The sequence below is a fragment of the Heterodontus francisci genome, chromosome 15 (genome assembly GCF_036365525.1).
Source record: "Heterodontus francisci isolate sHetFra1 chromosome 15, sHetFra1.hap1, whole genome shotgun sequence".
Classification (NCBI taxonomy): Eukaryota; Metazoa; Chordata; class Chondrichthyes; order Heterodontiformes; family Heterodontidae; genus Heterodontus; species Heterodontus francisci.
Genome location: NC_090385.1, coordinates 29,969,572 through 29,992,073, shown reverse-complemented (window position 1 = coordinate 29,992,073; position 22,502 = coordinate 29,969,572). Strand labels below are relative to the sequence as shown.

The 22,502-nt window shown below is 41.4% G+C and overlaps 1 protein-coding gene across 3 annotated transcripts in view; it reads left to right on the top strand.

Moving 5' to 3' along the window:
• The window catches only part of atp7a (ATPase copper transporting alpha), an 85,886-nt gene that overhangs the window by 16,803 nt on the left and 46,581 nt on the right, over nucleotides 1-22,502 (top strand). For 2 of the 3 annotated variants that reach the window (XM_068047325.1, XM_068047324.1), the window contains exons 3-5: nucleotides 14,189-14,669; nucleotides 16,500-17,231; nucleotides 18,665-18,913. In XM_068047325.1, the coding sequence (XP_067903426.1) occupies nucleotides 14,189-14,669; nucleotides 16,500-17,231; nucleotides 18,665-18,913 (1,462 nt within the window). The remainder of the gene's footprint in view (nucleotides 1-14,188; nucleotides 14,670-16,499; nucleotides 17,232-18,664; nucleotides 18,914-22,502) is intronic. The other variant, XM_068047326.1, reaches the window with a different exon arrangement.

Sequence of the window (22,502 nt, the reverse complement as noted above, 5' to 3'; positions counted from 1 at the left end):
GTTAGGAAATACTTCTACAGAAAAGGGTAGTAGAAGTTTGGAACTCTTGTCCACAAATGGCAATTGACGCTATGATAAATTGTTAATTTTAAAATTGAGTTTGATAGACTTTTAGTTGCCCCATATTCCTTAATACCTTGGGCTAAGGCAGGTATATGGGGTGAGGTTGCAAATCAGCCATGATCTCATTGAATGGCGTAATAGGCATGAGGGGCTAACTGGCCGAAACCTGTTCCCGTGTTACGATGTTCATATAAAGCCAGACAATTCCGGGTTTACTCTCCATCTTTAGTGCTTTTGGTGTTGTGAGTGGAAGCATCGGGCAGGATTTGTGCTTTTGATCACTGTCTTGTGCTCCGTCTTGGAAAATGTGCTTGTAGATGCTGGTTGAAAATAGGATCGGGTTTGCCTGAATAAATAAGTTGTCACTGGATAGGCCGACTTGTGAAGAATGACCATATGATTGAAGTACAGGAGAAATTTCTCATAGTTTTCAGCTAAGAAGAAAATTTTTGCTGAGGTGAGAAACAACCTGCTGCTTATTGAACTGTACCCCATAAGAGAAAAGGAGGGGAGAAAAGGGAGGGAAACAAGGTCTTGCCTTATCCAAGCTTTTTATCTCCACATTCAGGTTCTTTTGTCAATGCTTTCACATAAAGCTGATCATTTTTCTGACTTAAGACTTTTTCCTGTAAAAAAAAATAAATAAATAAATTTACTTCTCCGCTGACTGCAAACCATGTACCTTGCACTTGGATGTTCTTTCACAGATGGTTTTGATCAGGACTGTCTCTGCAGCTTGTGGCTTCTAGAGCAGCAGGTTCTATGTTTAGGTGGAGGAACTTATTCTCCTTCCCCTTTATTAATTTATCTTTGTTTTCCTTTCTCTCGGCAATTTTCCTTAGCTCTGTTGAGTATTATGCCTCACCTTGTGATCGAATCATTTTGCCATCTGAGAAATGCCTGGATTAGATTTTCTTTTGAGGTGGTCCATTAAGAATCAGTAAAGCTTTCTTTGCAACAAAAACAAGAAATGCTGGAATCACTCAGCAGGTCTGGCAGCATCTGTGGAAAGAGAAGCAGAGTTAACGTTTCGGGTCAGTGACCCTTCTTCGGAACTGACAAATATTAGAAAAGTCACAGATTATAAGCAAGTGAGGTGGGGGTGGGGCAAGAGATAACAAAGGAGAAGGTGCAGATTGGACCAGGCCACATAGCTGACCAAAAGGTCACGGAGCAAAGGCAAACAATATGTTAATGCTGTGTTGAAAGACAAAGCATTAGTACAGATTAGGTGTAAATGCACTGAATATTGAACAGCAGCAAGTGCAAACCTGAAAAAAACAGTGGGTAAGCAATTGAGTTCAATAATTTCAGAGCATGACAGCCCCCCATTTTACTTTCATTTTTAGTTATTTTTTCTTACATTCTTTTTTACATTTTTTACAATCTTTTTTTGCATTTATTTCATTTCATCTTAGTTTGTTCAGTTATGCTTACCCACTGTTTTTTTTCAGGCTATGTGGCCTGGTCCAATCTGCACCTTCTCCTTTGTTATCTCTTGCCCCACCCCCACCTCACTTGCTTATAATCTGTGACTTTTCTAATATTTGTCAGTTCCGAAGAAGGGTCACTGACCCGAAACGTTAACTCTGCTTCTCTTTCCACAGATGCTGCCAGACCTGCTGAGTGATTCCAGCATTTCTTGTTTTTGTTTCAGATTTCCAGCATCCGCTGTATTTTGCTTTTATTTAAGCTTTCTTTGCATCTTTTCAATGTAGAAATATTCAACTTTGAAACCTGGAAAGGTTGCTGGTTCATTTTAGTAAAGTAAATCCAAATTATTTTGATTAATTTTACAGAAGGAACACTAGAAATCATATGATGTATCTTCATTTGCAGCATTCCCTGATTGAAACGTCATCATCTCAGACAGAGTTTGCATACTGTGTGTCAGTTAGTTTGTGTAAAGGTTACTCTGACTTCCATGCATTATTCAATATTTAGATGCACTTGCGATGTGGCACTGAGCCATACAGTTCAGAAAGATCCCAAGTTACTGATCTGTGCTGTTGGCTGGCGTCAGCTAGGTAGGAGTGGAAACACTGCAACTGTCTCCACTATCCTTAGGCCAGGGAAGGGGATATAAACTTCTGATTGCTCTTCAAATACCTCTGCTGTAAGCGTGCATGCGAATACAAGGTGAGGAAAAGATTGGGCAGTGATGACTATAATTCTCCTTGCTTCTCTGCCCTTGTCTCCCCAGAAACGCCACACCCAGCCCTTCCCAAATTGACCAGCCTGCAACTACTCTTTATAATGGTCACTTTTCTTCTTTCTCCTTTTTCACTGTTGCCCATCTCTATTAGACATTCCCAGTTCCGATTCAGTATAATGTGTGCTAGATTTTATTCAGACTTCAGTTCTGCCATCCACAATTATCCCAGCAGCAGCACTATATCTTGTGTACTCTCCATAAATCTGTAGCCTCATCTCAATTACTCAAAAGTTTATTTGAGTTTGTTGAGGACCCGTGTTCACAAGGATGTTTCTGGAGCACTGTGATCACTTTCCCCTGGAAGCAATTGTTTCTTGTACTGATTACTGAGCTCTCTGAGTGATGCTGGTATTGAATTAGTATTTTAGATCCTGTATGTGTTGCATGATGCCACACTTGTACAATTCAGCCTCGGGACAGTATTGGCCTTTTAACTATATTCTGATCAATCTTTGATCATCACTAAATTTAATTTTATCCCCATGAGTCATTGGTTTATATTGGGAGCACGAAAGGTTTGGCTCCGTTAAATAGATTTGTAACCACTCTAATTGGACAGATCAAATAAAGGCCTGTCTTATTCAGCTTGAGGAAAAACTAGGAGATTATGTTGTGACTAATCTGCTCTGGTTAATTATTTTATTCCATAAATTATAATCAAAGCATGTCCTGTAATCAATTTGTGATTGAATTATCTGTGGTTATTACCATGGAGATGTTGAAGACAGAACCCTATCATCCAGAGCAATCTATTTAGAGTGACTACTTCTCAAATTAGGACAGTACAGCACAAAATAGGCCTGAGGAGGGATGAGGTATGGTGTAGTTCCTCTACTGTAGTTTGTGAATACGAACTCTAAAGTTAAATTCCTCTGAGTAAGGTTTTCTTGGTAGGCTAAAATTTTAAATGCTTACAACTGTGTGGCCATTATTATCATTTCCTAATTGTTTTTATTTTTTGCAGACAGTTTTAGTGCTCTGTGCCAAGTACTGATTTTGTAACTCTCATCTATACTTCATAAAGTTGCGTAGAATAAGCAGGAAACTTTTTTTAGTGGTTCCTTTTTTCTGTTCCTTCACTTCTGAAGATCTGCAAGCACAGACACCCCTTCACTGACTCACCCAAATGGATGCTCTTCATGTGAGCACTTCCATCAGACTATTTGACTGTAGGAGGCATCACGGCTTGGTCCGATCTTGCCCTTGTCTAATGTTCATATATGCGCTTTCTATCATGTATAACAAGTTAGTGCTCAGGAATTAAAACTTTTGCGAATTAATTTTTTGCCTTCCCCTTTCGGCTTCTTGCCTGAACCCACAGACAAGAGTCCAGCTGCCCCCTAGCTGAGGTCAGCGAACTCAGCAAAAAACAAGAACTGAACTTCCTTCCTGGCCTCTTAGGCAGTATCACAGTTAGCTGTACATTTGTCACATTTTTTGTATAATTTTTGCTTTGAATTTTAAGTATGTCATTTACAGCTGTGTGCCTAATTAGAGTTTGTGGATTTTGAGATCGCCTATCCTGATAGCCCCAGAGTGGCTAAAGGTGCCAGCATGACGAGCACAAATTCAGCATTTATCCCCAAATATTAAAAAAAAAAGGGCATTGAATTTATACTTTGATTTTGTTGCCAGACTGGTTTTGTTCACTTTTTTTTATTGAAAGTTTACATTTTATTATGGAATCCTCAGGTATGAATCTTTTTCAGATGGATTACAATCGTGAAATTAAATTGGGCAGCTAGATTTTTCAACTGGTGCACACACAATGGGCTGAATGGCCTCCTTCTGTGCCGTAACTTTTCTATGGTTCTCAGTTCCCACTTTTGATCATTGGTAGTGATCAGTTTTTCATTTTACAGCTCAACATCTAGCCTGGAGGAAACTTATTCATCTCCAGTCTGAAATTTTGTATCTCGGGCACTGATTCTACCTATTTCCCCATCTTTGCTCAGACCGAACCTAACAACTTTCCCCTTAGTTTCTTGCTGAATCCTGAACTGACCTAGTGAGAGAGAGGAACTGAAAGAAACCAGTATTAATAGAGGAATGGTGTTGGGGAAATTGATGGGATTGAAGGCCGATAAATCCCCAGGGCCTGATGGTATGCATCCCAGAGTAGTTAAGGAAGTGGCCCTAGAAATAGTGGATGCATTGGTGGTCATCCAAGATTCTATAGACTCTGGAACAGTTCCTACAGATTGGAGGGTAGCTAATGTAATCCCACTATTTAAAAAGGGTGTTGGAGAGAAAGCAGGGAATTATAGACTAGTCAGCCTGATGTCAGTAGTGGGGAAAATTCTAGAGTCCATTATCAAAGATTTTATAGCAGACCACTTGGAGAACAGTGGTAGAATCGGGCAGAGTCATGCTTGGATTTATGAAAGGGAAATCATGCTTGACAAATCTACTAGAATTCTTTGAGGATGTAACTAGTTGAGTTGATGAGGGGGAGCCAGTGGATGTGGTTTATTTGGACTTTCAGAAGGCTTTTGACAAAGTCCCACATAAGAGATTAGCATGTAAAATTAAAGCGCATGGGATTGGGGGGTAGTGTATTGCGATGGATAGAAAATTGGTTGGCGGACAGGAAACAAAGAGTAGGGATAAATGGGTCTCTTTCCGAATGGCAGGCAGTGACTAGTGGGGTACCACAGGGATCGGTGCTAGGACCCCAGCTATTCACAATATACATTAATGATTTAGATGAGGGAACTAAATGTAATATCTCCAAATTTGCAGATGACACAAAACTGGGTGGGAGGGTGAGTTGTGAGGAGGATGCAGAGAGGCTTCAGGGTGATTTGGACAAGTTGAGTGAGTGGGCTAATGCATGGCAGATGCAGTATAATGTGGATAAATGTGAGGTTATCCACTTTGGTAGCAAAAACAGGAAGGCAGGTTATTACCTGAACGGCTATAAACTGAGAGAGGGGAATATGCAGCGAGACTTGGGTGTTCTCGTACACCAGTCTCTGAAGGTAAGCATGCAGGTGCAACAGGCAGGAAAAAAGGCAAATGGTATGTTGGCCTTCATAGCAAGAGGATTTGAATACAGGAGCAGGGATGTCTTGCTGCAGTTATACAGGGCCTTGGTGAGGCCACTCCTGGAATATTGTGTGCAGTTTTGGTCTCCTCATCTGAGGAAGGATGTTCTTGCTATAGAGGGAGTGCAACGAAGGTTTACCAGACTGATTCCTGGGATGGTGGGACTGACGTATGAGGAGAGATTGAGTCGGTTAGGATTATATTTGCTTGAGTTCAGAAGAGTGAGGGGGGATCTCATAGAAACCTATAAAATTCTAACAGGACTTGACAAGGTAGATGCAGGAAGGATGTTCCTGATGGTGGGGGAATCCAGGGCTCATTGTCTAAGTATATGGAGCAAACCTTTCAGGACTGAGACAAGGAGAAATTTCTTCACCCAGAGAGTGGTGAACCTGTGGAATTCGCTACCACAGAAAGCAGTTGAGGTCAAAACATTGTATATTTTGAAGAAGGAGTTAGATATAGCTCTTGGGTCTAAAGGGTTTGGGGCGAAAGCGAGAACAGGCTACTGAGTTGGGTGATCAGCCATGTTCATAATGAATGGCGGAGCAGGCTCAAGGGCCGAATGTCCTGCTCCTGCTCCTATTTTCTATGTTTCTATGACCTTGAAACCCCACATCCAATCCACTTGATCCCACTTTTGGGACATCACCAATTGCAACCCAGATTCTCCTCCATTGCTGCCAAAATTTGCATCCACCTTGAGGTTTACTTCCTTAAATTAGTGTCCCTGCTGGCCTTGCTAGCTCCATTCTGCATAAACTCTAACTTGTCCAGAATTCCCTGGCAATCTTACCAATACATAAGTCCATCGCAACAAATGCCCTCAATTGCGTCCTGCCATCCGTATATATGTTTCATTGTCTCTTTCCTCCTCTTCCATTCCCTTCATGACCTCATCCCAATCCATCTGCTGTAATTTTCTTTAACCATACAATCCAACAAAAAAAACCCACTGCTTTTACTGTGCTGCCTGCTTCCCTGCAATCAACAGTTGCAGAGCCTTCAACAATCACATCCCTGCACTCTGGAACTATAATTAAACTTATTTGCCTTGTTACCCCTCTTTCTTCAAAAATCTCCTCAAAGTTTACTTCTTTTGCTATGCATTTTGTTACTTCTTGTAAATTGTCCTCACCTATTTGGTGCCCTGCAATGCTCCTGGCTCCTAGAACAAAGAACAAAGAAAATTACAGCACAGGAACAGGCCCTTCGGCCATCCAAGCCTGCGCCGATCCAGATCCTCTATCTAAACATGTCGCCTATTTTCTAAGGGTCTGTATCTCTTTTCTTCCTGCCCATTCATGTATCTGTCTAGATACATCTTAAAAGACGCCATCGTGCCCGCATCTACCACCTCCGCTGGCAACGCGTTCCAGGCATCCACCACCCTCTGCGTAAAGAACTTTCCACGCATATCCCCCCTAAACTTTTCCCCTTTCACTTTGAACTCGTGTCCTCTAGTAACTGAATCCCCCACTCTGGGGAAAAAGCCTCTTGCTATCCACCCTGTCTATACCTCTCATGATTTTGTACACCTCAATCACGTCTCCCCTCAACCTCCGTCTTTCTAATGAAAATAATCCTAATCTACTCAACCTCTCTTCATAGCTCGCGCCCTCCATACCAGGCAACATCCTGGTGAACCTCCTCTGCACCCTCTCCAAAGCATCCACATCCTTTTGGTAATGTGGCGACCAGAACTGCACGCAGTATTCCAAATGTGGCCGAACCAAATTCCTATACATCTGTAACATGACCTGCCAACTCTTGTACTCAATACCCCGTCCGATGAAGGAAAGCAGCCGTATGCCTTCTTGACCACTCTATTTACCTGCGTTGCCACCTTCAGGGAACAGTGGACCTGAACACCCAAATCTCTCTGGACATCAATTTTCCCCAGGACTTTTCCTGCGAAGACCTTGGGAAGTTTGGTAATGTGAACAATGTTAAATAAATGTTTCCTGCTGGAAAATTCTTGTTAGTTGGACATCTGCTGCGAATGATATCAAATGAGAAGATTTGGGGGTAATAATGATTGTCCAGCTTAATATGTTAAATCTGTGCCGAGTTAATCTTCTATTTTTGCTGAGACTGAAATGGTTTAATAATTAATGGCTGTGGCTCAGAAAATTGCAAATTGGTTATTTTCTTTAAATCTACAATTCACAGAAATTCTGATCCACAGGTAACATTTTTTAGAATGTTGTTAGCACGTGTTATCACCTTTTATCTGCAGTACTTCGCCAAAAATGTCTTGTGGTACAAAATTACCTTGTGTATTTATTTGAAGAAAATATTTTATAATCCGGAACTCTTGTTTTTCAATTCTTACTCGAACATTATGGCTTTTCAAAAATCCTAAATGTATCTAGTTTCCTCAATACAACATATATTTGGAGTACATGAAAAGTATCAGTGTATGAGAATGTTACACTGAGGAATTTTTGTAGATGATGTTCAGTGAGAGAATTAAAGTTTTGTTTGGCAAATATCTTTCAATACATCTCAGTTTGGAATAGGTTTTGTCCATTCTGCGGCAGTAAGAGAGCTTAGTGTGGAACTGATCCGAACAAGGTCAGAAATTTCAGATGTGATTTCATAATTCCTGCTGAGATGTTCCAGTTGAGATGTTAAACTGAGGCCCTGTCTGCCCCCTCAAGTGGACATAAAAAGATAATGTGGCACTATTTCATAGAAGAGCAGGGAAGTTAACTCCAGTACCCTGCCCAATTTTTATCCCTCGATCAACATCACAAAAACAGATTGTTTGGTCATTATTGCATTGCTGTTTGTGGGAGCTTTCTGTGTGCAAATTGACGACTACATTTCCTACATTACAACTGTGACTACACTTCACTCAGTACTTCATTGGCTGTAAAGCACTTTGGGGATTTCTGTGGTTGTGAAAGGCCCCGATGTGAATGCAAGTTTTTCTTTTTCTTTAATAGCTGATCTCTGGTGGCAGCAGGGATGCTAGAATTGGGCTTTGTACACTTGAGTTAAGAAGCAAAAAAATCTGCTTCTGTTTGCTGTCCAGTGGCTTCTGCTGGAAAATGTGATGGTTTGGATGCATAGTGAGGACAGGTAGGGGCTCAGGTGTGATGCTGTTCATAGTCAAGTAGCCTGCCAGCCATCTCTATCGAAGTGGATGCACAAGGAATGGCTGCCTGAGCCAGTTACCAGAGAGCAGCACCCTAGTGAGTGACTTAAGGAGAAAAAAAACCCACATTTTTATGGAATTTTGCATCCCGTGGAGCCCTCCAGTCTGTTTCGACAGGCAGATATGTTTGGATGATGCAAGTCGAAGGCTTTCATTGGACCTAGTCTGTCTGTCTGTCCTCTTCCTGCAATTGATGTGATTTGTCTGCTTGCAAACATATAGTCTACTTTTAATTCAAAATTGCTTAATTCAGTTACTTGTGGATTTAACTTGAAATCATATTTAAAAAAAAGACCTCGTGTGCTGTTTTACTGCTGAAAATGTTCACAGGAAAAGTACAGTGCATGTTCTCAAACCTGCAATAGAATTTGAGAATTGATTGGGCTATTCTGAACATGCTTCAGGTAACGAACTTTGCTTTGTTGTTCATCGAAGGGCAGGTCACCTGTCATCGCCAGACACAGAGTACTCAGTAATTGGAAGGTTTGTGTGATGACAGCAAAGAGCATTTTCATTGGTGGTGTAATGAAAAGATAAAGTCTGTTTCCCGATTTGACATTGAGGATACAGCACTTTCTTCCAGTTTGGCATGTAGCTGAAGTCTGTTTGCTTTTAAATCTCTTGCATAGCTGGTGTTAAGTGGGGATGAATAAAATTATCTTGGAGGTTAGATCATCAAATTTCATTAGCTATTAGCAAGATGATTGAAGTTCGTGCTACTTTGTGTAGAGAATTATAGTCCAGCAGCCAATTTGCTGTGGTAATTGGCAGCAATTAATGTTGGAACGACATTGCAAACTTCTCTAACAAGGTGAATGAATTGAAGAACTAGTATCCTAGACCTTGTTGCGTTTTATGTATATCCTGACCTGTACTTTATTCAAATGAGAAGTGATTATTGAGCGAACATTGCCTGACTCTTTTGCTCTTTTGTCTGATATCTGCTTCAGTGAAGGGACTGGAAAGGAAATCCAATATGTCAGTTCAACAGGTCTTCATTAATGAGGTTAGGTTCTCTTTACAAATCTATGGACTTTTTTGTCTGTGTGTCGGGGAGTAACAGGTAAGTCATATACTTAAAATTTACCTTTGTTTGCACTATAGGAAGTATTAAAGCCATTTTCAGCCCTGCTCTTGCCTGAGTACTTGCACAAGTACTTTCAGTCGGCATTGCTTATGAACAATCGGGGATAACAGCCATACTGATTTTTTTTGTTTGTTTTCTCCCTTCCCTCTCTGAGGTTAGAATTTGTGTATGCAATACAAATGAACATTTTCAAACTGTCAGATTTTAATGAGAATGCAGTAATCTGCTATTTTTATAAAGTAACCAGTTAACATACAAATTTGAAGTATGTTTATTTTTGGTGTATTTTTACATTTCATAAGTGATTGAGAAGAAATTTGTATTCTACATACAGGTTGTCAAGTTCAACTGGAATTCTGCAATGTTTATTATATTTGGGGAGGTAGAGTTGCTAGATTATTTTCCAAGTGTAACATAGTAAAGCATTTCAACTGAATTATTTATTGTTGATCTGAAGGTAGCACTTGAGCTTAAACTTAATATACATTTAGTGATTTCGAGCTTTACTCTTAGTTTATCGCAGTGTATTCCCGCCATCACACTGGGTGCGTATTACTTGTAATGTAAACTTATATGGCAGCAGACGTGGTCTCTTCAGACTACTAGAAAAGATCGGATGTCCACCAAAGCTACTAAGTATCATCACCTCATTCCATGACAATATGAAAGGCACAATTCAGCATAGCGGTGCCTCATCAGACCCCTTTCCTATCCAGAGTGGCGTGAAACAGGGCTGTGTTCTCGCACCTGCACTGTTTGGGATCATCTTCTCCCTGCTGCTCTCACATGCGTTCAAGTCTTCAGAAGAAGGAATTTTCCTCCACACAAGATCAGTTGGCAGGTTGTTCAACCTTGTCTATCTTAGAGCGAAGACCAAAGTACGGAAAGTCCTCATCAGGGAAATCCTCTTTGCTGGCGATGCTGCGTTAACATCTCTCACAGAAGAGTGTCTGCAGAGACTCATTGACAGGATTGCGGCTGCCTGCAATGAATTTGGCCTAACCATCAGCCTCAAGAAAACGAACATCATGGGACAGGACATCAGAAATGCTCCATCCATCAATATCGGTGACCACGCTCTGGAAGTGGTTCCAGAGTTCACCTACCTAGGCTCAACTATCACCAGTAACCTGTCTCTAGGTGCAGAAATCAACAAGCGCATGGGAAAGGCTTCCACTGCTATGTCCAGACTGGCCAAGAGAGTGTGGGAAAATGGTGCACTGACACGGAACGCAAAAGTCCGCGTGTATCAAGTCTGTGTCCTCAGTACCTTGCTCTACGGCAGCGAGGCCTGGACAACGTATGTCAGCCAAGAGCGACATCTCGATTCATTCCGTCTTCGCTGCCTCCGGAGAATACTTAGCATCAGGTGGTAGGACCATATCTCCAACACAGAAGTCCTCGAGGCGGCCAACATCCCCAGCATATACACCCTACTGAGCCAGCGGCGCTTGAGATGGCTTGGTCATGTGAGCTGCATGGAAGATGGCAGTAATCCCCAAGGACACATTGTACAGCGAGCTCGCCACTGGTATCAGACCCACCGGCCGTCCATGGCTCTGCTCTAAAGACGTCTGCAAACGCGACATGAAGTCCTGTGACATTGATCACAAGTCGTGGGAGTCAGTTGCCAGCGATGGCCAGAGCTGGCGGGCAGCCATAAAGGCTGGGCTAAAGTGTGGCGAATCAAAGACAGTTGGCAGGAAAAAAGACAGAAGCGCAAGGAGAGAGCCAACTGTGTAACAGCCCCGACAACCAATTTTATCTGCAGCACCTGTGGAAGAGCCTGTCACTCTAGAATTGACCTTTTAATCGCCACTCCAGGCGCTGCTTCACAAACCACTGACCACCTCCAGGCGCTTACCCATTGTCTCTCGAGACAAGGAGGCCAAAGAAGAAGAAACTTATATGGCAACCTCTTATTTTATGTTTCCTTCAAACTCTCTTTTCCCTCTTCCCCAGCTTTCTGCCTTCCTCCTCTGAAGTAACTGGTTCATGCTGGAATACAGTTTTATGGGCCTGGATCTCATAAGAAATAGGAGCAGCAGTAGTCCATATGGCCCCTTGAACCTGTTCTGAAATTCAATAAGATCATGGCTGATCTGATCTTGACCTCAACTCTACTTTCTAGCCTGTTCCTCTTAACCCTTGATTCCCCTAGTCCAAGATCTGCCTCAGCCTTAAATATACGCAACTAAGGATCCACAGCCTTCTGGGGTAGAGAATTCCAAAAGATTTACAACCCTCTGAGTGAAGAAATTTCTCCTCATCTCAGTCTTAAATGATCAACCCCTTGTCCTAAGACTATACCCCCCAGTTCTAGACTCTCCAACCAGCTAAACCACAACCTCTCAGTGTCTACCCTGTCACTCCCCTTCAGAATCTTGTAAGTTTCAATGAGATCACCTCCCATACTTCTAAGCTCCAGAGAGTATAGGCCCATTCTACTGAATCTCTCATTGCTGCAGTCAATCTAGTGAACCTTTGCTGCCCCTCCAAGGCAAGCATATCCTTCCTTGAATAAGGATACCAAAATTGCGCACAGTCCTCCGGGTACTTTGACCAAATAGTTTATATGTAAGCCAAGATGTTAAATGTTGGCAGGCTACTTGACCTTGGCGTATATCACCATAGAGCATGAATCTTTTGTCACCTTACTCCCATGCACATGCTTGTGTGCATTAGCATGTTTTTGACCTGGGCAGTGCTACTGCAGAGCCTGAACCTGTCCTTAATATTCTTCGAGCACGTGGACTTTTCGTTGGGTTATTAAATCGGTACCAGAAGTGGGTAATATGATCCATCTCACCCCAGAATTACTGAGGCCAATTATGATGTCCAGCTAAGATTTGGTGACTTGACACAACTGCGATCCTACTGGAAATCCATTAATCTCTCTGGCTTATACAAAGATCAGTGTCTTTATCCATTAGGATATCGGGGGGAGTACTTTTCACTGAGTTTTTACTGGCACTCACTTGTGTACCATATTATTAAGTCAGAGGTGATGTTGAAAAATAACTTACAAGCAAAGCAAGGGTTTTATTACATGATACAATTTGTGGGATTACTGTTAGACAAATTACAGATGTCATTAGAAAAAGAGGAAATTCACGTCCCTGAAATTATTTCAGAAAAAGTAATGTTTAAATAGATAAACTACAAAACAGTTTAATATGTTGAAATTTGCTCCAGAAAAAGTTGCAATATGATATGAACAATTGCAAGTTTGTAATGTTACAAAGGGTTATCTAATCTGAGATGTAAAAAAAAATTGCAGTGTTTTGGCTATCAGAAACTGGAAATGGCTTGTTTTCTTTGAAAAAAGATCAATGTTGTATTCAGCAGGAAGCTGACTTAACAGATTCTTAACAGATACAGATTCTCTTCAGTGTGTCTGAAATGACTCCTTATTAAGTCAAAATGCAGGGAACAAGAAAATGCTAAAAATGCCTGGTATGTTGGTCAATATTTGGAAGAAAAGATATGTTAATGTTTCACAAACTCTTGATCAGAACTGGATACCTTGCTTTGCAGGTCTCACCAAAACTCAGGTGCTCATTAGTCTGTAGCATATGGCCAGCATTTCTTGTTTTCATTTCGGATTTCCAGCATTCAATGTTCATTTTTTAGCTGATAGTTATTGATAAATTTCCCAATTGAGACTGCTTGCTTAAGAGTCATTTTAAGATAGACTTGGGGTCCATGTGGGCTATGTTATTTTTCTTGACCTCAATATATCTATTCTTTTAAAGATGTACTTGCAGAGTATTTTTCCTGATTACTGTAGTGTACAAGTAGTTTCAGTTGGAGAAATGATGTGACCGAATGAGAGATGGAAGGCAAAAAAAGGAATTCATTTGAAAGGAGGTAAACGGTAGACAACACAATGTAGTAAGCTGGGCAATAGTTTTTTTTAAACTTGTGTGTTTCGGATTTAAGTTCAGTTAATTTTTTAAAATTCCCTATCCTGCTCTAGGAGCATCGAGACCAATTGTGTCCCTGACAAAATCAGATAATGCGAGCACAGAATAGGGATCAAACCTGTGACTTTCTGGTCTATTTGGCTCAGTACCACATCAGATGGTGTGTTTACCGATTGAAGGGGAGCTGGTGGATCCATTTATTGTTTTTAAATTGTTTTTAAATGTCACACATTAAAAAAATTATAATAGAACAGCTTTGTTGGGATAAATGTTGGCAAAAACAAGCTCAGCCGCACATTTTATCTGGCCTTTACTGTTTTATGCAAAATATTAGCAATGACTTGGTTGTAACACAATAGTAAATGTGAAACCTGCCGGTGTAAGACCTAATTGAAACTGCCTTGATTTACCATGTATTTCTCTCTGAGATGCTTCAAAGTGCTAGTTTACTTTGTTAATAGCCATTGTGCCTGCTGTTAAATGAGCAACTATTGTGAGCTTGACTACTGGAACCGATTTCCATGTAACTGGGAATGTTGAATATTTTATTTCCCTTGCAAGATAGAATTTTTTTTTTTGTTCGAACTATATTTGGTGGTTGCAGGGGATTATTTTACTTTTTGCCCTTCTGGCTTTTAGCTTTCCTTTAAAAGCACTTCAATTTTGATTTTTTTTTTTCTGTACAGGTGTCTCTTGAAAACCATAATGCTGCTATTGTGTACAATCCAGAGTTGCAGACCGCAGAGACACTGCAGGAAGCAATTGATGACATGGGATTTGAAGCTACGCTGATGGAGACAAATACAGTGCCCATCACCCCAGAATCAGCCCTTCTCAATCATGAGAAGGAGCTTGTTCCCCAACCCAGACAGCAGATTGTAAGCCAAGTGCCCAGCATAAAGGACAGGGATAGAAAAAGGCAACCTGACAGAAATGATGCAACCTTGGTCTTTGTCCCCGCCACAGCAAGTTTCGATGAGGAGATCATTGACTTGGCTGTGAACAGTCCTCCATTGGACAAGAAGTTGTCAGTGCCCGAAGAAACTTGGTCGAACCAATGCAGTGAAATGGTGGTGAAGATGAAGATTGAAGGAATGACTTGTCACTCCTGTAGCAGCACAATTGAAGGCAAGATTGGGAAGCTGCAGGGTGTCCAGCGCATTAAAGGTGAATTTTTAAGAAATATTCTTGGTTTACTTTTCATCTTGCACCGCTCCTGGAATTGGCAGCCAATCATTTGCTCTGATCCCATCTCTCTGCCAATGTACTTTTATGTGGGTGAGAAAAGGAGTTTAACAGAATGGGTAAAATAACACAACATAATGGATTTACTCTGCCGACAGCAGGAGAGCAGAGCTTATTCAAACACATCAACTAAAATATGCTAAAATATGAGTTATAAGCAAGCACAGTCAAAGGCCATGTGCTGTGTTTTTACTCCTAGTTACAATTTTAAATTCAATCACTTGCCTACTCAGGCAGGTACTTTTTATTTATCTTTTTTAATGAAACCTTAACTGTGCTAACTATATATCTTCAGGTACAGCATGGTTACATGTGTGAACAATTCTGCCTAGTTTTCTTACCTAAGCAATAATGAGGCAGTGCTCAGTGCAGGGAGAAGGGGCATTGCTGTACCTGCACCTCAGAGTACTGTTGCTTTCTGGAATGATGATTCCTCATGATGGTGATTGATAACTTTTTCTCCTCGCAGTTGATGTGTTTGAAAATCATAGCAATATGCAAATTATGACAGAAAAGCATGACTAAAATTCATAAGAGTTAAAGTGTGTCCCACATGTTGGTAAGTAAAACATTTTTGAATATTCTTGATATTTCACTGTATAAACACCAGCAAATCACAACTGAGAGTCCACAGAAGTAGCCCAGTTATTTCCTAATGTTTTTTCTCGCTGACCTTGGGAAAACAAGGAGCCAAGCAGTTCCCAATCTAGAGGAACACTCAAAAACAGCAGAATAATTGCTCTGTAATTGATTTCAGGGCTTATTTGCAACATATCTCTTCCTGAGCTCTGACAAAGGCCATAAATGTCCCAATTATTATGTATTTTCTCAAGTTTCCTGTTTTTTGTATTTCATGAGCTTTACCACTTCCGTTTTGCCTTGGTGCAATTCTGCCTCCCAAGTTTTGCTGCATGACTTTGCATCTTGCAACTGGGTGGGGGAGGATTACAAAATTATAATAATTGATCAATGTTTAAAAATATGTGATTTCTCTGAAACAAAGTACTTTATTAAAAAGTGTTATAAAAAGAAAAAATGAAAAGTGATTTAAAAATAGAAAAAACTAGCAGTGCACAGATGTCAGTGAACATCTAAAAAGAAGATAGATTAACATTTCCACTGGGACCCTCTGTTTTGATGAAACATCACGTGAAATATAAAGATGCGGGTTGAACGGAGATACCTTTTCTGTGTTTCTGTTTCCATTCCTTGATTTTGTTCTTTCCTCTTTTATTGGTGTGCTGACTATTGCTAGTTGCAATTTCACAGATGCTGGAAGCCCTCTGCTATTTTGTCCAAGAGTCATTCTTCAAATGTAAGCATAGCTGATGAGCGTTGGCAGAATCCTGGTCAAAATGAATGTGGAGGACCTAACAGTCAACTCCAATTGTTTTCTCACCTGATATGCCCACAAATGCACTCTTCAGCCATAGAGCAATGAAGACCTGGAACCCTTGTTTGTTTTTCACCCTTAGCCCAAGAAAAGTGAGCCCAATTGGTGTTTCCCATTCTGTTGAATTTTTTGGTTTCAGCTGGGAATCAATCCTGAGACTTTTTTGTTTATGTGGTTTAGTGCTACATCTCATGGCACTTTTGTCCATTGGGTCATTGGAGAGGAGCATTTTGTGTTCTTGATTATTGAATAATTAATGTTCTGAAGGGATATTTTTTGTAAAAGTTTACATAATTGCATTAAAGACTGTTTTAATCAATTTAATTGCTATTAACTAAATATTTCTTTTTAAATATTAGTTTCTTTAAATAGTCAGGAAGCCACAATTGTGTACCAAGCTCACCTCATCACACCAGAGGACCTCAGGAGTCAAATCGAAAGTGCTGGCTTCATTGCTACAATCAAAACCAAGGCCAAACCTCTGAAGCTGGATGTTAACATTGAACGCCTAATAAATGCGACTCAGGTGACCAAACTTGATCCACAGGAGGTGAACAATAGCCTAACAAACTTGATCCTCAGAATAGATGGCATGCACTGTGGTTCCTGTGTAACAAACATTGAAAGTAATTTAACTGAACTTCCAGCTGTGCACAACATTAAGGTTTCTTTGGAATCCAAGAGCGCTATCATACAATACAATCCAGCCATGATTACTCCAAATGCCTTACAACAGGCTGTAGAGGCCTTGCCACCCGGTAATTTCAAAGCTTCACTCCCTAATGGATGTCACTCTGAAAAATCTGCACTTGGTGTTGCTCAACATCCTTTGGTATCTTCACCACAACCACCTTCCTCAGATTCAAGAAAGCATCAGTTGAGCAGTGTGACAGTAATCAATATTAAGGGAATGACTTGTAATTCTTGTGTGAAGTCTATAGAGGAAAACATTTCAAATAAAAGTGGAGTGATATCGATTCATGTTTCTCTAGCACAGCAGAATGGAACTGTGGAGTATGATCCTCTATTTACCAACCCAGAGGAGCTGAGGGGCATGATAGATGATATGGGATTTGATGCCATTCTTCCCGGTAATGCTTTTCAATGCAACTAAGTATGCCTTTCCTTGTCTAGATTTTTTTTTTTTTAAATTTCAAAACTATGCGAACCCTTCGTGATCATTTATGAACATAGGAACTAGGAGCAGGAGTAGGCTATTCGGCCCCTCGAGCTTGCTGTGCCATTCTATAAGATCATGGCTGATATGTTTGTGGACTCAACTCCACTTTCCTGCCTACCCTGATACCCTTTGACTCCCTTGCTGGTCAAGAATCTTTTAACCTCTGCCTTAAAAACATTCAATGACACTGCCTCCACTGCTCTCCAGGAAAGAGGGTTCCACAGACTCATGACCCTCAGCAAAAATACTTCTCCTGATCATCCTTCCTAAGTCTCTTGATCGTAAGAGTAAGTTGCACCATTGGCTCTCAGACCATTACCACTCTTGGCAGGTTTCCAGGTGACACAACCATGTCTAGTGGATCAGTCCCAACCTTTTTGTTTATTTTGTGGTTGTAATGAGCCTTGCTTAGATACAGTACTGTCAAAGGAGAACTTGAGATGTACAGAAATATCAATGCTGACATTACCCTCTTAAATTGCACGTGTATGCCTTGCCTGGAGTAAAAAGAAAACTTGAGTATTCTGCTCAGTAAGTATAGTGTCCTCTCAGATAGTTATCTTTTCAAATAAATGAAGAAAGCAAAACTTGGTCAAAGCACTACAGATTATAGAAGTGAGCCATATAGCCTTGGAAAGCTCCAAATGTGAACACTAGTCTACCCTGAGTTGGCTGATCTTGTCCAGGATGGTAATAGGCACTTAATCCAAGGGCAGTAACGTTAACTTGAGGAGGGGAGAAATCAGCCATTGTTGTCATTCCTGATTCCCATGCGTTGGCTCCTGCTAAAAGAGTGTGTCATGCGAGAAAAGGATCAGTCTTGCCTGTGATGTCACTCTCCTGAGACTTGCATTTTGTGTGAAGTAACAGGATGTACCCCAGCATGTGTCCTTTAGGAAATGATTTCTGTGCATCACAGAACTGCACACTCCTTCCACTCTATGACCTTGGTTTAAATCCAGTCTAAACTAATGGGCTGGTACTCTTTTGGAATTTATAAGGAGCCTACATGGTATAGTTCTAGACAAATCTTAGCTAGTTTGTAGTGAGCAGAATGGCAGCAATTCAGTGCCAATCTCACTCAAAGGCTTGGGAGTCGGTGTGTGATATGGAAATGTTATACACGTGTAAAGGGAGTGCTATTCTGGGACTGGGGCTAAGACACATTATTCCGACAGTGTAGAGAGGCCCTATACATTAAAACAGTGTACTATACTTGAGTGGATCCACTTAGTTGCTGACATCGTGAGAAAAGTAGATTAGTTGCTGGCTTTGATGAATTCACACACATATTTTGTAGTGCAATTTATCATAACTGCTGTTATGCAAATTGTATAATTGCAGCAAGTATAGAACCTGCAGTGCTACCAACAGAACTTTTCCCCAAAGTGACTGTAAAAGGCAAAAAAATGAGGAATGGGCTATGTGAAACCTGGATGACCAACCTCAAAGGAGAGATGCTCCCACAGGAGTTGGGCAACACCCAACAGAACGTAGAGGCTCCAGCACCAGAAAAATGTTTTATTCAGATTACCGGCATGACCTGTGCATCCTGTGTGGCCAACATTGAAAGGAACTTGAAACGGGAAGATGGTAAGAAAATTTGTTCAGGTTTTTAATTTGGCTTCTTCTCTTCGCCCTCTGAAATCTCACACGTTGCAATTGTTCTCTTTTGTGTGAAAGTGAGCGAGAGTGATTCCTTTTTCCTCAATATCTGAAGCTGCTAATTAATAGCAAGATTTAGTTTCCCCTGCTGCCTGTAGCTTTCCTGAGATTCGATGTTCATATCTTGAGTAGGCACAGTGAGACCATGAAGAGAATAACATATCTGTGCTTATTACTGTCCTCACCTGAAGTCCCTAGAGATGGGCAGTGATCAAGAATGGAAGCCTATCCAGTTTCTTTTTCTTTTTCACGGCAAAGATTGTTGAGGCCCCCTGTAATGCTACCAGTTGCTGCCTTGGCTGAAATCAGCTAATTCAGCATCTGAAAGAGGAAGAAGGTTAACATTTTAGCTTGATAGGAAACAATCTTTCTGTTTGAGGTGCCAACTGACCTGCTGCACATTTTCCACTTTTTATTTCAGACATCTAGCATTTCTTTTGTCATCATTACTGCAAAATAGTTCCCTGATTATACTCTGAATAGTGCAATTAAATGTCTGCAAAAATAACCTCTCCACTTTCTCTCATCCAGCCTTCAACCTTTCTCTCCTTTCATGCAATTTTTCTTGTTTCTCTATTTCATCGATACTACATTTGGTACTGTGATTTTTTTTTTGGTGCCTTCTAACTCTAAGTAAGCCATTCTATATGCTGCAACAAAAACAATAAATGCTGGAAATACTCAGCGGGTCTGACCGCATCTGTGGAGAGAGAAGCAAAGTTAACGTTTCAGGTCTGTGACCATTCATCAGAACTGGCAAAGGTTAGAAACGAATTAGGTTTTAAGCAAGTGAAAGGGGAGGGCAGTGGAGGGGAGAACAAAGGGGAAATTGTTTGATAGGGCAGAGGGTGATTAAATAACAAAGCTGTCCTGGGACAAAGGCAAAGCATGTGTTAATGCTTGTGGTGAAAGATAAAGCATCAGTCCAGAGAGAGTGTTAATAGCAGAATAATGAGCAGCTACACGACTACACGAAAAGCAGGCACACGGTTAAAAAATAAAATATTAAAAAAAGGCCAGTCATGCTCCTGAAGTTATTGAACTCAATGTTCAGTCCACAAGCTGTAGAGTGCCTAATCGAAAGATCAGCTGCTGCTCCTCGAGCTTGCGTTGATGTTCACTGGAACACTGGAGCAGGCCAAAGACAGAAATGTTGGCATGAGAGCAGGGGAGTTTTGAAATGGCAAGCAATCGGAAGTTCACTGTCATGCTTTCAGACTGAGATGTTCTGCAAAGCGATCACCCAATCTGTGTTTGGTCTCCCCACTGTAGAGGAGACCGCATTGTGAGCAGCGAATACAGACAGTATCCTAAATTGAAAGTACAAGTAGATCACTGCTTCACCTGAAAGGACTGTTTGGGGCCTTGGATAGTGAGGAGAGAGGAGGTAAAAGGGCAGGTATTACACCTCCTGCGATTGCATTGGAAGGTACTGTGGGAAGCGGGTGAGGTGTCAGGGATAATGGAGGAGTGGACCAGGGTGTCACGGACGGAATGATCCCTTCGGACTGCTGATGGCAGGGGAAAATGTGTTTGGAGGTGGCAGAAATGGCGCAGGATGATCCTCTGGATGTAGAGGCTGGTGGGGTGGAAAGTGAGGACGAGGGGAACCCTGTCGCGGTTCTGGGAGGGAGGGGAAGGCATTGGGGCAGAAGTGCAGGAAATGGGCTGGACACGGTTGAGGGCCCTGCCAACCACAGGTGGGGGGTGTGGTGGGGGGAATCCTTGGTTGAGGAAAAAGAAAGACATATCAGAGGCACTCTTGTGGAAGGTTGCATCATCGGAGCAGATTTTTCAGAGATGGAGAAACTGGGAGAATGGAATGAAATCCTTACAGGAGGCAGGGTGTGAAGAAGTGTAGTCGAGGTAACTGTGGGAGTCGGTGGGCTTGCAATGAATTTTAGCGGACAGCCTATCCCCAGAGATGGAGACAGAGCGGTCGAGGAAGGGAACAGAAGTGTCAGAGATGGACCATGTAAAGGTGAGAGTAGGGTGGAAATTAGAAGCAAAGCTGATAAAGTTTTCCAGTTCGGGGTGGGAGCAGGAAACGGCACTGATACAGTCATCAATGTAATGGAAAAAGAGTTGGGGGAGGGGGCCTGAGTAGGACTGGAACAAGGAATTTTCGCCATATCCCACAAAAGGACAGGCATAACGAGGACCCATGTGGGTACCCATAGCAACACCTTTTACTTGAAGGAAGTGAGTGGAGTTGACGGAGAAGTTGTTCAATGTGAGAACAAGTTCAGCCAGGCGGAGGAGGGTGGTGGTGGATGGGGACTGGTTGGGCCTCTGTCCAAGGAAGAAGCAGAGAGCCCTCAAACCATCCTAGTGGGGGATGGAGGTGTAGAGAGATTGCATGTCCTTAGTGAAGAGGAGACAGTTAAGGCCAGAAAACTGGAAATTGTCAAAACTATGTTGTGCGTCAGAAGAGTCACGGATGTAGGTGGGAAGAGGCTGGACCGGGGAGAAAAGATAGTTAAGATGGGAAGAAATAAGTTCAGTGGGGCAGGAACAGGCTGAGACAATGGGTCTGCCAGGACAGTCCTGTTTGTGAATTTTAGGAAGGAGGTAGTAGCAGGCTGTCCGGGGTTGCGGGACAATGAGGTTGAAAGCTGTAGAGCGAAGATCTATAGAGATGAGATCAGTGACAGTCCTGTGGACAGTAGCTTGATGTTCAGTGGTGGGGTCATGGTCCTGGGGAGATAGGAGGAAGTGTCTGAGAGTTGGCGCTCAGCCTCTGCAAGGTAGGTGTCGGTATGCCAGACAGCAACAGCACCACCCTTGTCTGCAGGTTTGATCACAGCTCCAGCTTCACTTTGTGTCTTCACTTTGCGGAAATTGAGGCCCATCACCCAGCTGCCAACTCTAACTCAGTCTTTCCCAGAACTTTTAAAACTGGTTCTCCTAACCTCGAGTTTCCCTTTCTCCTACTACCTACAGATTTTAAAAACTCAACCCTCAATGTCATACAGTAAAAATAGCCCTCAAGGCCACGGTGTATTCCCAGTCTGACCAGAGCCAATCAATTTGATAGCTTAATTAAATTTAATTCTGCTTTAGTACATACTAAATGCGAGAAAAAATATGTGACTCAATAAGGGGTCGTAATGCAATTTTAGCTTTCAGATGACATCCATAAGTTATTCCAGTCGTACTTTGCTTTCTTTTGAACTACTTGATTAAATTATAGCCTTGTTTAGTCACTTTCAATCATTCTTTTCATTTCTATTAGTATTGTATGCATTTAAGGTGATTTTGTAGATTGAATTTTAAATTGACTGAAAAAGTGTGAATCAAATTTATTAGTTGTAATTCAGAAACTTGTTTTCCAAATTGTATGATTTGCAGGCCTCCACAGAAAGCATTGTTAAATTTTGCATTTATCCGTCTGTTAATCACAATAAACAGCAAACGGGGCTATGTTTGGGGAAAGATCAAGTCAGAAACTTACTTTAAATAAGCTGGGAGGCAAAATTCCTACCATTACTAATTTTAGTATTTAAAAATTTGTGTC